This window comes from Pavona decussata, unplaced genomic scaffold (genome assembly GCF_977016875.1).
Source record: "Pavona decussata unplaced genomic scaffold, jaPavDecu1.1 SCAFFOLD_199, whole genome shotgun sequence".
Taxonomy (NCBI): Eukaryota; Metazoa; Cnidaria; class Anthozoa; order Scleractinia; family Agariciidae; genus Pavona; species Pavona decussata.
The window spans coordinates 536,539-552,151 of NW_028145607.1; the positions used below are offsets into that span (position 1 = coordinate 536,539).

Genomic DNA, 15,613 nt, shown 5'->3' on the forward strand with positions numbered 1-15,613 from the left:
TGTATTCGACCAGTTTGCGTGGTGACTACATCGGACGTTTTTAAATACTTAGTTCTTATTAACCGAGCGAGAGGTCTGTATGGGAGAATCTTGACCGAGGTCGCCAGTACAGACCGAACGCAGTGAGGTCTGTACCAGCGACCGAGGTCAAGATTCTCCCATACAGACCGACCTAGCTCGGTTAATAAGATGTTTATTATATGGCCAAACAGGAAATCAAAAGGAAAAAAGTATATTGTTCCCCTGCGCGGGCTCAAGCATTTAGCTGGCTTACTTGTGTCACTAGTCTCCAGTCCAAACGGGACAAAAATAACTGTTCACAGTACAGCTTTGTCCAAACTTCGTCAATGAATGAAGACAAAATAACCGTTGTTTTCCTACAGACTCAACGAAAATTTTCTAAAATGCGACCAAAAGTGCAACAAATTTTAATGCCTGTCTGTGCCGCGATCGCTCAGCGATAAGTTCTCATTCAGCCTTGCGATCTTTGACTGATCACCACGGAAAACGTTAATAGGGACCTTAAGATACTGGACGCGGCGGCCTTGAAGAACGCGGTCACGTCCGAGAGGGCATGGGTCGTGACCGCCACCTTTACGTGGGAAAAATAAACCTTAAGATTTGCGTTGTGCGAGCGGTCGCCAAAACGAGTAACAACAAACAGATTCAGTCAGAGATCCAGGGGGTTTCGCTGTTATGACTTCGTTTAAGAAGACCCGAGAGCTTTTAGCAGATCAGGCTATTTGGCTGACATCATTTCTGACGAAGAATTCGTGCTCCTCTATGTCCGCAGCTTTTCAAAGAACTTAGAAATATCGTATGAAGAGTATGGAAGATTTAACCTCGAAGAAATGGCAGATTCGGGGTGCAGAGCAGAGTTCCGCGTGAACAAACGCGACCTGCCACTTTTAGCAGAGTGTTTACAAATACTTGATGCGTTTGTATGTAACAAATAATTCGAAATAATGCAAAACCATTTTCTAGAACGGTCCTAACCTGCCGTTGATTAGTTTCAAAAGATTAAAATGAAGTTGAAAATCAGAAACAAAGCAATACTCTGGTGCTAGGAAATTTACCTGCTGTTCGGATTCCTCTCTGAAGGCTCAATGCTCAACTTTCCCTCAATAAACACGCTAAAACCTGAATTATGAAAACAATTTAAAATTAATTTCAATCAAACAATTTATGAATCTATTTCTTATAAAAAGGTTTACAAATGTTGTGCAAATCACTTTTTTTTAATGGGAAAAAGTCGCAAAACTAACTCACCTTTCTGAGAGGCCGCCAAAATGAACTTTGTCGCCGCCGCAACTGAGGTGGAGGCCGTCAAGTGGCGTGACATTTATGCAAATTAAATTCAAGACCTTGCGAATTTACTTCCGGTTGCCGTCGTCCTAGGCCGCGTCCAGGGGATCTTAAGGTCCCTAATGTTAAATGTGCAGCCTTCAAAAATTGCTTGAGGTTGGATTTGTTGGACTGTGAAGACATTTTGCTGAGTTGTAGTGGAGGCACTGACTTGGTTTTCTTCGAACTGAGCGGATGTATCTGGTCCACGATTCAGGACAGTAGACATTTCTCGCTGTCGCCTCAGAGATGCTGAATGCTAGCTGTCGAGGCTTTTCAAATTTTTGTGACCGCTTAGCTCTGCAACGAAATTCGTCTGAACGTCTGCTTCGAGGAGTCGTCCAACACTGATCTTCCTAACGGAATGATTAGAAACCTTCTTGCTTGTTTCATCGAGTTTGGCTGAAGCAAAGGCGTTTTTGAGGAACTTGCCAATTTCATTCTTTCCGAGAGGCCTATCCAGATACCATACTTCGTCACTTGGTTTTCGTCGGTGATTAACGGCGAGATAAAAAGGAGCATCTGGATCTAACATGGCTTCGGAACGATGGCTTCGAAACACTTTGTAAAATTCAACTGGGCATCTTCATTTGTTTTTGTTTTTGTTTATCAGGCTTCCTTTTTCACGCAAGTGGCGTTGAAAACTTCGCTTGAAGCCGCTTGATGTACACGGTTCGTACTCGGTGCCATCTTGTTTACGAGCGGAGATAAAAAATTCAGACAAAGGAAGGTCGAGCTCGTTGGCAGGTATGTTTTCAATTGCTCTAGACTCTTTCATTGACTCACAAAATTTCTTTCTTGCGTTTAAGTCGCTCTTAGTCTTGTATTGAGAGTTTTTGGATTTTTGCGCTTGCAAAAACTTCGCAATTTCGACTTCATCTTTGCTCGTAGCTTTCTCGGCTGGACTCAAATTTGCAACGTTTGCTCATTTTCTTTACCTGCTTCCAAGTTCAGGGCTACTGGTTCTTCCATTTAGTACCGTATTAACAGGAACAAGCCAATTTTTTCTTCTTCTTTTGTTTGTATTTTTTTGAGGACAAATGTTACATTAAATCGGTCTAGATGCCGGTCTAGATGGGAAAATCTAGACCGCCGTCAATATCAATTTTAGCCAATCAGGTTCTTGAATTTGATCGTTTCCAGTCCTTTTGAGACACGGCCATATAATAAAAGGGAATACAAACAGCCGTCTTATGCTTATGCGACGAACGACCAGAGAATCGTGCTAAAATGGCATTTGGACCTGTCTTTAAGCATATTATAAGGTTAGAACATTCGAAATGTTTTTCTATGTGCTTATTTTAACCTAATATGAGTCAAGACATGAACACGGACTAAAAATTGTCTGACCCGCGACTTCAAAGTTTACCGCGGGGGGCCAAATATTTGCATTTTGTACGGACTTTGAAAAGCTCTCACGTCGCTCTTCATCATTTGCCCAAAGAAATTTTTACAGGAATTCATAGACCATCCTTCTAACATTCAACCACCAGAAGCTTAATCGATATGAAGGTTTCGCACATGGTGAAAATTAATTTTATTCACGAAGTACTTTTACTGCAGTGAATTGTATGCCTTCGAAATTAAATTATTTCGCATACAGAGAACGACGCAATATTTCCCAAAATCATTCCAAAAGATATTTAAAGATTGTAAAAAAAGAATTGAGTGTTTTAAAAGCGGTAAAATGATTTGTTCTCGCACGCGAGGCTCTCAAACCCGTGTAATAATTTAGCGCCTCAAATGACGATTTGAACGGATTTTCGTTATTTGCATTTTTCTTTGAAACAAGATGCCCCTCTCATGGCATTACACGGAATGCTTAATGTAGTCCCAATTATTCCCCATTGTATGTTTTGCAGATATTTAAAAACTATCCTCCCTTGGCAATTGAAATAATTGTTTGAATGGTTTTATTCAGATATATTGCGTGATACTTATCGTTGTGTTACTAGGAATCATACCAGAAATATACGGTGGCCCATACCTGCCACGGCAAAACTTTCTTTTCCACGGCAAAACTTACTTTTCCACGGCAAAACTTTCTTTTCCACGGCCAAACTTACTTTTCCACGGCAAAACTTACTTTTCCACGGCAAAACTCCATAAAGGGACTGGGACGGGATCTGTTTATAAACAGAATCAAGATGGCGACGGCTTATGGTGACAACGAAAACAGGGTTGAAGATAATACGGAAGAGGTTCTCATAAAATACTATTTTTATCGTGGTTATCAATACAAAGACATCTTAGACTTACTGGCAACTTACAACAACATTGAAATAAGTGAACGGACTTTACACAGACGACTACGGATGTATGGACTGTCCAGGAGAAACCCCGAATATGATGTTGACACCATAATTCTCGAAATTGAAGGTATGTTAGATGGTCCTGATTGTATTGCGGGTTACAGGCATGTATGGCATAGCCTCCAGTTAAAGGGATATCAAGTTCCACGACAAGTGGTGGAGCTTGGGGAATTGGATCCAGACGGCTGCCAAATGAGAAAAGGACATCAATTGAAAAGACGTCAGTATCATAACCCAGGTCCAAATGCCGTCTGGCACGCCGATGGATATGACAAACTTAAACCCTATGGTTTTCCGGTTCATGGTTGTACTGACAGCTGGAGTAGAAAATTGTTATGGCTGGTAGTTACTCGATCAAATAACTATCCCGACAACATTGGATCTTACTTTTTGGATGCAGTTAAGACTTGTGGTAGGTGCCCATGTGAACTAGTCACTGATTTGGGTACGGAGAACAAGATCATGGCTTCCATGCAAGCTTTTTTTCGTGACGATGAAAATGCCCACAAATACGTTGCCTCCCCAAGAAACCAAAGGATCGAGGGCTATTGGTCACAGTACCGAAGAAACAGATCAAGTTGGTGGATAAATCTATTTAAGGATCTCGTTGAAGCAGGGGATCTTAACACAGGTGATTCTTTGCAGAAGGATTGTCTTTGGTTCTGCTTTGCAGAACTGTTGCAGGAAGACTTAGACGCCGTAAAAGAACATGGGAATACACATCGAATAAGGAAATCTGGAAATGACACTACTCCTGGAGTTCCAGATGTGCTGTATTATTTAACGGAAGGAAGACTCAAGAGGTGGGAAGCCCGATTTGCTACTCTCTGTGCCTGACGATAAAATTAGTTATGTCGAAAACCACCTAATCGAGAAGGAAGAAACTAATGAACACTTTGAATACTTCGAATATGCCATGGATTCTCTTGACCTTAACAAGCCTACACACTGGAGAGAAGCCTTGGAACTGTACCACAAACTTGTGTTAGTATCATTATCAGGTGCATGATCAGTTATCAAAAATACTGATAAGTCTTATGATTGCTAAATTACTCATGATCATTGTTGTGTAACATTGCTTTTCATAAAAATTCAAAAACTTGAGTTGTACTTTATTTGACTGTCTACAATGTAGCTTACACAAAGCCACACTTTTGCACCTGGAAGCCTGGTTTGTGTAACAATTGGCAATAAAGAATACTCTGACACTGTTACTTGTTTACCAACTTTAATAATTTTAATAATTTAATAATAATAATAATTTTAATAATTTTTCTCTAAGCAGAACTGAAGATCTTGAAAAATTATAATAGAACTTGAACAGTCACATTTACAATCATCTTGACTTTGCTACATTGATGCATACCACAAAACAAGTGTCTCTTACCCCTTTTGAAACACAACGTTGAAATTAATATTTTGGAGATTGGGGGTCAGCTACTTTGTTCTTGTGATGGTCTAGCACTAAAGAAGTCCCAGAATTAGCAAGGGCACGATGAAGTTAGTAGGATTGGCAATTTAAAGTTCATTGAGGTTGCATATTTAACAGAAACATTACAATTTGTATAGATAAAAGGTTTGTGGAGGGCAAGTATTGTTGTCCATAAGTATTTCGTAATCAAAATATCCAGCCTTTTTTACTTGCTCACTTCATTCTTCTATTTCTGATACATACTTAGTTGTTGCCCATAACATCGGTGTGCAGTAGGTCAGGTGTGACCAACCAGCTGCAAAGGGACTACATGTACAAAAGAACAGCAACCTAAGGGAAATAGTATTATAACAACAAATGCCCCTTATCACTTTTTCCACATAAAAAAAAAAAAAACAAAAAACAAATATAACTCAGTAGTCATTAATCTTATGGATGAAACACAACAGGCTTACAACGTACAACAAAAGTAACTGCATTATACGGAGTGTGCAAAACTGAATCTTGAGACCTGAAATCCTTTTTCCATCCAAAACACTTATCTGCTTTCAAATGTATCCACAATAAGTTTCAATTCAATATTTTTGCATTTCTAGGTTTGAGCTGACAAGTGTCAATAGACACGAACACAAACATCATGGCATCAGAACTATACCGAATGACACGAAAGGTCATTCAGGAATGGTCATTCCTTTTGGAGCTCAGTATTATTAACTGTTCATAAGAAAATGATCTATTGCTACTAGTATGATCCCAGCGACACTATCAACAGTTAAGGTTTGGCAAAAGCCTGGCCTTTACAAAATGCAAGGACGAAGAGCTCTTTGAACTCATCTGAAGAGCTCATGTGCGCTACAGGAATGGTAATCTCTTTGGCACATGCGCCTGCAGTTGGAAAACATATTCTGTGCTTAGGGTTGTACTTAAGGCAGTCATGGTTAAAGTACACAGTCACCTTAAACATTTGGTTATCAATTGGTTTGTGTTTCTGTCCAGTTAACCATCCCATGACTCCTGCCACTGTTAAATCTGGATTTTCAAATGTTTCTGCTCCATCTGGAGTTTGACAGTCAAGGTTGGCATCTTTATAATTCCAGGCAACTGCTGCTGTGACCTATGATGCTCCCATCTTCAAACAAATTTAGGCAGTCTTGGAAGTGATCCATTACATCTTCTTCAATTCGTCTTCTCGTAGAACCTGATGGTGAGTACTGAGGGTCCATTAGGAAGAACAGGTAATTGGCATCAGGTGTCAAATGCTCCTTAAAATTTCCACTGACAAACAGTGGCTGGCACACGGATGGGTACTTAAGTATCAACTCTGCCAATCCATAGGTAGACATTCCTTTAAGGAACTCTTTCATGTACAAGGAACGGCGATTTACTAGGCTCACTTTCAGAGATCTTAGAATTTCATCGATGTGATCATCATCCACTACTCCAGTGTATCCATGTTCAAAAATCATCTCAGTGAAGTTATTGCAATTTCCACTGACATCGTTCAGAAGTTGCTGTTCTTTTGTTGTCAGATCTGATTCTTCAATGCTTATCATGTCAATGCTTTTTGACATTGATTCATACACACACTGTTCAAGGAAACATGGAGGAGGTCCTCCTTGGGCCAACGAAACTGCTACCATCTCACCACAGGTGCGGAAGGTGCCATTTTGAACATACATGTAATATGTAGAGTCTGTGGGACTTCCATCTGGGAACATCTCCCTTCCCATGTCAGAAATAACTTCTGCTAAGAATTCTTGTGACATAGCACCTGTATCAATACCAGCCTCACCATTGAAATGCACTTTCAATACACTTGTGGGTGGAGATTTTCTGGCCTGCCTTTGCCACAATGCAATTGTTCTTGAAAAGGGTGCACAGCGTCGTGAAACAAGAAAAAATTCTTGCATGCGATCAACTTTTTCTGACAAGATTTTTACAATTTGGCTTGGATCTGTCACAACAGTGGTAGAACAGTTAGTGATTTCCTGTAAACTCTCACTGGTGTTTTCCCATTGTTGGAGCATCTCTGCTAACTGGGAATCTTCTAAAATCTGCTGTTCTGCTGATTGAATGTTTGAACATGAATGATCCGATTCTTGACCACTAGTACTTGGTGAATTGCAGCTTAAGGGTGGAGTGCCATTCTTGTCAACAGAGCTTCTTGAAGGAGTAAAGACTGATGCTGACTCAAAGTCATTTGCTGAAGAACTTTCTGGCACATTGATTGGCTTGGAAAAGCTCAGTTCTGAGTTGGTGGGATTGTTGTCTTCAGACATTTCAAAGTCAGCTGTTGTGCATAGGTACATTGTTATCCTCTTATAATCTTTACCAAGTTCAGTCTTGTATTTTTCAAGTTCAAAATCTTCTTCTTGTCCTGGTAAATATATGTAGACAGCATGGCTACCATCTTCAAACAACAACATATAGTCTTCCTCAGGATCAAACTTCCTGTCAAATGCAGCCCACTTTTTCATTCCTTAACTTAGTATCCTTGCATAACCAGCAGACTTCGTCACTTGAATAGGCAAACGCTTCCCCCAAATTGGTTTCAAGTCATTTCCACAATTTCTCATTTGTCCAATGTTTATTGTCACAAGTTCATCAGGATTAACCTTAACTTTCTTTTTTGGGCGAAATTTTGAACTGGATTGCTGCTGTTTCTTCTTACAAGCCATGTAATCCTCAAATGACTTCGTTTTTGGCTTTTCTTGAAGTAGTACAGGCTTTCCAAACGACGTTTTGGGACTATTAGGGCCTGCTTCTTGACCAGGCAAAGGACACTGAGATGGCGAACCACATTTCCAGCAGAACTTTACACCACTTCTTTGTTTTGCACAACAAGAAGTACAAAACCTACAGAGCAGGAAAACTATATATCGAGTGACATAGTGTCCAAACAGCTTAAATTCAGGTGCAGAAAGAGGAAATAAGTGTCTAAATTCCACTCTAGTAAAGGCAAGTGTACAACAATTTAATATGCCCTTAGATATCTGAGAACTCAGAAACTTCTCTCTAGTATTCCAAGCAAATTGAACCTTGCTCTAAGCAGTCGATTGTAAAATACTAATTGTTGACAGATAAACAATACCTATTAATTTATAACAGGTCTCAACCCAAAGACAACCAGGGTGAAAAGGCAGCTGATTTTTACATTGCACACGCCCCCAGCTATGAAAACTGTTTGTAAAGATAATGTTTTTTGAGAAAGTTAATGAGAAACTTATAAAGCTTTAAGCTTGTATGAGACTAAAGCTTAACACAGACTTACGTACGTTACAGACTCCAACAAGGGTCCAACAAGTCAAGCTTAGTTGTTGATTTTAGCAATAAATAAGAGTTGAAGTTAATGAAATGTAGTGTTATTTAACAGTTTTACTAGTTGATCTCACTAATTTAAATTTTTGGCAGTTCAATTTCTCCATTCAAAGACTTATGCTTCGCAATATACCCTGTGCATTCCGTGACAGGACAGACAAAATTTGAAGTTTTGTACTCGCGCAATCCCCAAAAAACCACAACAAGATAGGCCTACAAACCGAATTAAACAGTCTAAAAGGTAGAAATAGGGACTAAACTTTAGAAAACCTGTCCACTGAAAAATGACTCATCACATACTGCTACGTTTTCATATACTTACACGAAATCTTCTTCCTGATCCGCCATGTTGGATCAGCCGGAGTGCAGTCTGAGTCAGAAGTTCCTGAATCTAAAATAGCGGGAAACTGCAGACAGAGAGAGACTGGATTCCGGAAGTGAGGAAAAGAAAGTTTTGCCGTGGAAAAGTAAGTTTTGCCGTGGAAAAGAAAGTTTTGCCGTGGAAAAGTAAGTTTTGCCGTGGAAAAGAAAGTTTTGCCGTGGAAAAGTAAGTTTGGCCGCGGAAAAAAAAAGTTTTGCCGTGGAAAAGTAAGTTTTGCCGTGGCAGGTATGGACCACCGTAGAAATAACTATGCAATAACGTCATGACCCAGCTGAACTGGTCTGGCCTCCTCTAGCTCTAATCCTCCGCGTTGATCATTCGATCTGTTTTTTAAAGCGGAGTTTCTTTGCTGTGAACTCTCCCAATTTCCACCGTTTCAACTGTCGAGTACTACCTAGAAGTTATTATTAAAAAGGTTTGTTTTCTCTCTGAAAACGGCAGATCAAAGTCTTAAATTCATACATGTGGCCGCCATTAAACAAAAACATTTTTTCGAAATGATGACTTGCTTTGACGTCACACAGGCAGAGATAAGTGGGTCCCCTCCCTCGTGATATACGCGCCGATAATAGATTTTGATTGGGCTGTTTTTGTTCAAGACAATCAGAACAATAAATCCCTTCTGGGAGAGGGTAGAATTTAATCAAGGTTTAATGAATAAATCAAATAATGATTTGACGTCACACAGGAAGGGATGAGTGGGTCCCCTCTCTCGTGATATGTGCCCGAATAACAGATTTTGATTGCGCCGCTTTTGTTGAAGACAATCAGAACAATACATCCCTACCACGGGAGGACATATTTTAATGCATAAATTAATGTGGCGATTTGTGACTACGACGAAGAAAAAAAAAGATACCCGACCGAAACCTAGACACGTCATGCCCTGCGGGCATTCCGTGTAATAAAAAGATATTTCACCGAAAAAACTATACAGTGATTTTAGTTATATCCTAGCCTATCTGACATTAAAATATGAAAGAAATCGAATTTTCCACCCTTGCCACGAAATTTAGAATTTGTCTGATTTTTACAGACAGGCGCTCTTAATTAATTCTCCCCAGTACTTTAATAAGAAAAGTATGATGACAAGATAGGAGAATTTGTTCTTTGATATTATGGGTTAAAGCCGCACTAAACCCAATCAGTGGAATGCTTACCAAAGGGAGGGCGGAGAGGGAAAACGGCTTGAAAATAAAGCAAGCAAAATGACCTTTCTTACAGGCCAGCAAGGAAGCAAAGCGAACCATGAGGTGCCCCCAGCAGAGAGCTCAAAGGTCTAAATTATATTAAGCTACATTACAAGTTGTCTCTTGTTTTAAGGTTACCCTTTACCTTTAGCGGTATCTCGCGTCCAAGCGATGTAGCGCGTCCGGTTTAAACTGTAGATACCTGAACCCTTATATAAAATTAAAGCTTATAGAGCTGGCTATCAAACTATACCAAGAGTTTTGAAATAAAGTGAGTTGTCGAATTTTTCACGACCTCTAAATGTGAGCGTCTGAATCACCTTTTGAAAGCTACAAGTCAAAGCGAATATTATATTTTGCTAATTTAATTTGCTCCACAGTTTTCGGACCCAAAGCGCTCAAAAACGTGTCTGCATTTTGCCATATTCAATCGCAGTGAAAAGTTACAGAACGTTTTCGTAATAGGCTCAAAAAAAATGCGGAGTGATTGTACAAAATCGCTTTCGGAGAAAAAAAAATTCCAAAGAAAAAATTCGAAGACACGGTTTTGTTGTTTATATGTTAAACTAGCTACTGTCCAAATTTGAAGACAAACGAACAAATTCCCTTTGAGTTTTACCTCTTTAAAGTGTCTACTCCAAGTAAAAAAATTGAATTTAGAAAAACAGTGCTAAAAATTCGGCAATTCATTTTCTTTCCAACTTCTTGGTATAGTTTGATAGCCAGCTGTACAAGCTTTAATTTGATATATGGGTTTAGGTATCTACAGTTTAAACTGGATGCGTTACATCGCCGCTAAATCGCTTGGACGCGAGAAACCTCTGAAGGTATAAGGTAACCTTAACGCCAAATCATGCCTTGTTTGGAAAGCTTCACCTTCTGTATAAAATTATATGTAATTGACCTTTGGGCAACCCAAGAATAAAACCTAAGAACTAACCTGTTGTGAGTCTTTGAAGTATCGGTCTAAAGAAACAAAAGGGATCTTGCACTTCAATATGACAACTGACACTTCAAGACCTGTAAGAGAAACACACCATTTACACATTTAAACTGGTTTGATAAAATTAATTTTAGAGCAAAAATAAAATAAAATAAACCACATGATATGCACCAATCAGTGTCAGGTTAACTCTTGGCATTCAGTTCAGTTTATTGTTTTGCCATAAATTGTACAAATACAACAATTATATTTGAAATAAATGTGATGTTATATTTCAAGCCTGGTGAATGAATGAGAATGATGTATTATTCCAGAAAGTGCGTACTGCTAGGATTTGAATGTCGAACGTGTTGTATACATATATGTCTGTCCCATGAACCTAGTTTAATGGCCTTAGCTCCCACAAGTTTCCTGTAGCTCAGTGGTAGAGCATCCGAACTAGTAATCAGAAGGTCTTAGGTTCGACTCCTAATAGGAGCACTCGGATTTTTTTCCGAGTATGCCTGTGTCACTTTCTGGAATAATACATCATTCTCAACTATTATATTAATTATTATTATTATTATTATTATTATTATTATTATTATTATTATTATTATTATTATTATTATTATTTAAATACTTGATGGCAAGGAAGCCCAAGGGAAGCCACCAGGCTTATAAGGTTAAGTAATTAATGAACAAAGTATACATGAGACCAAAATCAATGGCAGAGCTACAGTAAATCTTAAAATATATCACATACATTACATTCCTGAACTTCCAGTATGTTCTTCTCTAGTAGCTGCTGTCTTTGCCACTTCCAGTCATGTGTATATACTGTTGATCTCTTGTTCCCTTAAAAATTGAAATTAAAGACATGTAACTTTATATAGTAACATTATTCAGTACATGTAGGTGTCTCCACTCAGTAGAGGAATTTCTTCCATGATCAGCAAAATTTTTCCCTCTTCCAAAAAAACAAAATTTCTAAATTCCAATTCAGTCGTAGAGTGCCCCTATACTATAAAGCGCTGACGATGATCTTGTCATGGAATTATGTGCTATACAGTCAAATAATGTATTTTCAAATTCATTTTTAACCAGGCCAGCCATCTAGTGAGAAGAAATTTCCAATCAGATCAAAGTGAAATCACTTGCTGCATTCTCCTCAATACAAGCTACTGTATTTATCAATAAACATGGATCCAGGAATAAATGTGAATATACTTTCTGATAATGCGAGTGTCAAACGCCCATGTCAATGTTTTAGGGAGTCCAGGATCAACTCCTGAAAATGCCATTTCCTGGGTTTTCAAGTTACTGAGAAGCATTTTCCCTAATTAAACCAAGGAATTTTCTCTTATTCAACAAATATTTATTGTGAAATATCTGACCATTTTCCATTTTTCCATTATCTGCCGCATAGCGACTAATCCAGTGGATAAAATTATCTGCTCTTTGAACAACTGGGGCCAGAAATATAAAAACATAGGATTAACTGAGTAAAAACTTCGCACCTGGAATAAACACTCTGGATCTGGAGCAACAACATTGGATAATAATAAACATTGCAACAAAAATATAACTTTTAGTCTAGAGATCAACCTTAAAATAAATACACATACTACATATAAATTAAATCAATTATTGATTTAAAGGAAGTCATATTTTCTTCAGGCAAACATTATTTTTTTATCCATGGATGTCCAAAAATAGATTTCAACATATCCATGGCAAGTGCAGATCAGGGTTTCCTCAGAAAAAAGCCCTCACAACCATGCATATTTTCAGAGAAATCTCAAGATTGTTGTTAAAAATATAAAATAATGAAATACAGTCGGACCTCTATAATAAGCAGCCACCCTGGGGACTTTGAAAACTGGCCGCTTAATAGAGGTTGGCTGTCAAATAGAGGTATTGAATACAGCAGTTTACTGACAACTGAATAATTCGGGACTTTGGAAAGTGGCCGCTTAATAGGTGGCCGCTTAATAGAGGTTCGACCGTACTATATAATTACTGTGTACAGTGTATGTGTTTTGTGGACATAAAAAAGATTGTTTTTAGGTTTTATTTTTATCCCTAAGCAAATTATTGCTTTAATTTACTCTTTCACTGATTTCCCCCTAATTTTACCTATTAAGTATTACATGTAGGCAATATTCTGCGTCATTTCACAGAATAAATTGATCATTTGTTGTGTACATTTAGCCCTCAAAATTGCATTGTTTTCTTTCAAATGAGGCATGTGCAATCTCCGCATGAGAAATCACTAGCATTGTTGTTAAAATGGTGCCAAAATAAAACTTCAGTATATTTTCCAAGGGTTTGGAGCACAGAACTGCCATTTGAAGAGGGGGGGGGGGGGGAGGGGGCTTAGCAAAGGTCAATGGGACCAGCATTTTGTAAATCTCCCTTCATTGTGCACATGTTTTCTTGTTCAGTGGAAATACACTTTATTACATTAAGACAGTGAGATTGAATAGGGAATCCAGATGCTATAAATTTTATTTTTTGTCTCCTCTCAGTATTATGACCCCACATTAGCTAAGTTGGATTATGTGAATTATTATTACTATCGATATTATCATTATCATTATCATTATCATTATCATTATCATTATCATTATCATTATCATTGGTATTAATTGACTAATTAAAACAATAATTAAAATTATTTTTATTGTGCTGCATGTGCAGCACTTATTAATTTCTCAAGGGATAGCCAGGGCATTGCATAAATTTAAGGGCTTTCTTTGACTGATGTCCACGAAAAGTGGTATGATTGGAGCATTAAGAGTGCCTGACTATAACTTTTGAGAATCGCTGGCCAAGCTTAATCTAATTATAGCCATCTTCTCTGTCTGTAAACTGTTATTAACTGTCAGCAGTCCAGGGCAGCATTATTAAAAATTAAACTTTTGTCAATTCTGCGTAATGATTTACTAACAATCATACGTGATTATGTTGGATGGTCACTTACCGGAAACAGAAAACAAAAGAATATGTGTAATTTCTGGCCTAAAAAGTGGTCGCAGTCCCTCAAGAAATTTGAGTGGTGGTCGCTTACAAGAGAGCTCTTGAAACAGCATTTAACTGAGAAACAAAACGGTTGTTTACAAAGTGGTTGCTTACGGGAGGTGGTCACTTACAAGAAGTGGTCCCTATGAGAGAGTTGACTGTACATGCATATACACTGTTATTATAAACAAATTGTGCAATAAAATGCATTTCAGGGCACCAGTTCATCACAACAATTCCATGTACAAAATTACACATGTATACTGTGAGGGATTACCAAGACTGTAACTTCAGTACATGTACATTTTGTGCAGTTATGTGATTTCAAAAAATTGTAAACGCGGTGAATTCGCGGTAATCACGTTCGGCAAAGACGAGGTTTTACCGCGTGCAAATGGTCCAACTTAGTTTCAAGCGGTACTGTACCTTAAATTGGCAACATCCTTAAGTATTCACTGATCATGAATAGCAGTGGAGAAGATAACAACATTGTTATTTATATTTTTCTGCAGATAGCATACTGGTTATGGCCAGTTCCAGCAAAAATATGAATAAAATAGGCCATCAAAAAATAGATAAATTTAAAATACTGTTTTGGAGGTAGACTCTAGTCCATTGCAAAATATGTATAAAATAGTCTATTTTACTCTGTTCAATCTCCTATGCATGGTTAATTATCGTATTATATTTTACTACTATTTTATTCAGCTGAGTTTAAGCTTGATTTACAATGTACATTTCATATTTATTTATTTGTTCTCGCTATAACAAAATATGATTTTGAGGCAGCTGTTTTGTACCCAAACCTATCAGAACTTTACTGTACACTGGAATTTACAATTCACAGTTTCTTTGTTGTGAGTTTTAATCTGAACCATACTGTATATTTAACCATGGCATAACAAATGGTTTGGAAGAAAGAGCAAGGATGTATACTTGTTGTCTATACCACAAGAGTGTGCTGTATTTGTATGTTATTTAAATTGAACATATATAGACATAAAACCAAGATGAGTAACTGATATTAGTATTTGCAAGTGGCTTCCTTTCATAATTCAAGGAAAGCGTTAATACTAAAAAAACAAAGCTTACAATTATTGGTCTCCACTTGTGAAAACACTATTAGTTTCAAACCTTCTTTGATGAATCTTGACTCCATTTAATGCCAAAAAGAACAGCAATGCTTTGAATCATAATTCCAACGACCTCCATGCGCAATGCTAGCTTTTAAAATGAGTAATTAAGAAAGCGACTAGAGTCACTGAGTACCGGCAGCCATCTTAGATTTCATTCAGACTAGGAAGACTGGGCATGAACAAAGCCATTTTGGTCAGCAGATATTGCACTGCAGGCTCGGGAAAAGACTCGTTTCATTTACATAAACTGAGATTTTTGGCGGGATTCGAGCGTTCAGGAGACATTTCCGCTGGATTTTTACCTCTGTTAAGCTAAAAAATGATGGATAAAAGCAGCAAATGTGGATAACTACTTTTATAAAGAGGTAAGATTGATGAAAGACTGCGTGAAAATGTGTGATTTTATACATGTAGATCTTCTGGGCGAGTAAGATTGATGAAAGACTGCGTGAAAATGTGTGATTTTATAGATCTTCTGGGCGAGTGAAATTGCCCCTCTTGAATTTTATAGAGCAAATTGCAGATTTTTGACGTAGACATTCCCTATTGATTT

The 15,613-nt window shown here is 38.0% G+C and overlaps 6 protein-coding genes across 15 annotated transcripts in view; 2 read left to right on the plus strand and 4 right to left on the minus strand.

Moving 5' to 3' along the window:
• Nucleotides 1-15,198, minus strand: part of LOC146461342 (uncharacterized) — a 100,711-nt gene extending 85,513 nt beyond the window's left edge. For 5 of the 10 annotated variants that reach the window (XM_085086996.1, XM_085086999.1, XM_085086997.1 and 2 more), the window contains exons 1-4: nucleotides 15,059-15,176; nucleotides 13,887-13,999; nucleotides 11,672-11,758; nucleotides 10,919-10,998 (exon numbers count right to left, since the gene is read on the minus strand). In XM_085086996.1, coding sequence (XP_084943122.1) covers nucleotides 10,919-10,998; nucleotides 11,672-11,758; nucleotides 13,887-13,995 — 276 coding nt within the window. In that variant the 5' untranslated portion in view covers nucleotides 13,996-13,999; nucleotides 15,059-15,176. Of the gene's footprint in view, nucleotides 1-10,918; nucleotides 10,999-11,666; nucleotides 11,759-13,886; nucleotides 14,000-15,058 lie in introns of those variants that run through there. The other 5 variants (XM_085086990.1, XM_085086989.1, XM_085086995.1 and 2 more) reach the window with 4 other exon arrangements.
• Nucleotides 1-15,613, plus strand: part of LOC146461337 (ras-like protein 1) — a 193,430-nt gene that overhangs the window by 168,002 nt on the left and 9,815 nt on the right. The gene's annotated exons all lie outside the window — the stretch shown is intronic.
• LOC146461344 (uncharacterized) overlaps nucleotides 1-15,613 on the plus strand; it is a 227,734-nt gene that overhangs the window by 31,738 nt on the left and 180,383 nt on the right. The window lies entirely within an intron of this gene.
• LOC146461345 (uncharacterized) lies at nucleotides 3,312-6,756 on the minus strand. The gene is made up of 2 exons (XM_085086954.1): nucleotides 6,090-6,756; nucleotides 3,312-3,429 (listed from the first exon to the last, which is right to left on the minus strand). Exon 1 carries the CDS (start codon nucleotides 6,726-6,728, stop codon nucleotides 6,174-6,176), a length of 555 nt encoding a protein of 184 aa, XP_084943080.1. The 5' UTR covers nucleotides 6,729-6,756; the 3' UTR covers nucleotides 3,312-3,429; nucleotides 6,090-6,173.
• On the minus strand, nucleotides 6,732-7,565 carry LOC146461346 (uncharacterized; the record flags this gene model as incomplete). The annotated part of the gene is made up of 1 exon (XM_085086958.1): nucleotides 6,732-7,565. A coding segment is annotated over exon 1 (834 nt), but the record flags the coding sequence as incomplete, so codon positions are not given.
• On the minus strand, nucleotides 7,559-8,759 carry LOC146461347 (uncharacterized). Its single transcript, XM_085086955.1, has 2 exons — nucleotides 8,729-8,759; nucleotides 7,559-7,944 (listed from the first exon to the last, which is right to left on the minus strand). Exons 1-2 carry the CDS (start codon nucleotides 8,752-8,754, stop codon nucleotides 7,569-7,571), a joined length of 402 nt encoding a protein of 133 aa, XP_084943081.1. The 5' UTR covers nucleotides 8,755-8,759; the 3' UTR covers nucleotides 7,559-7,568.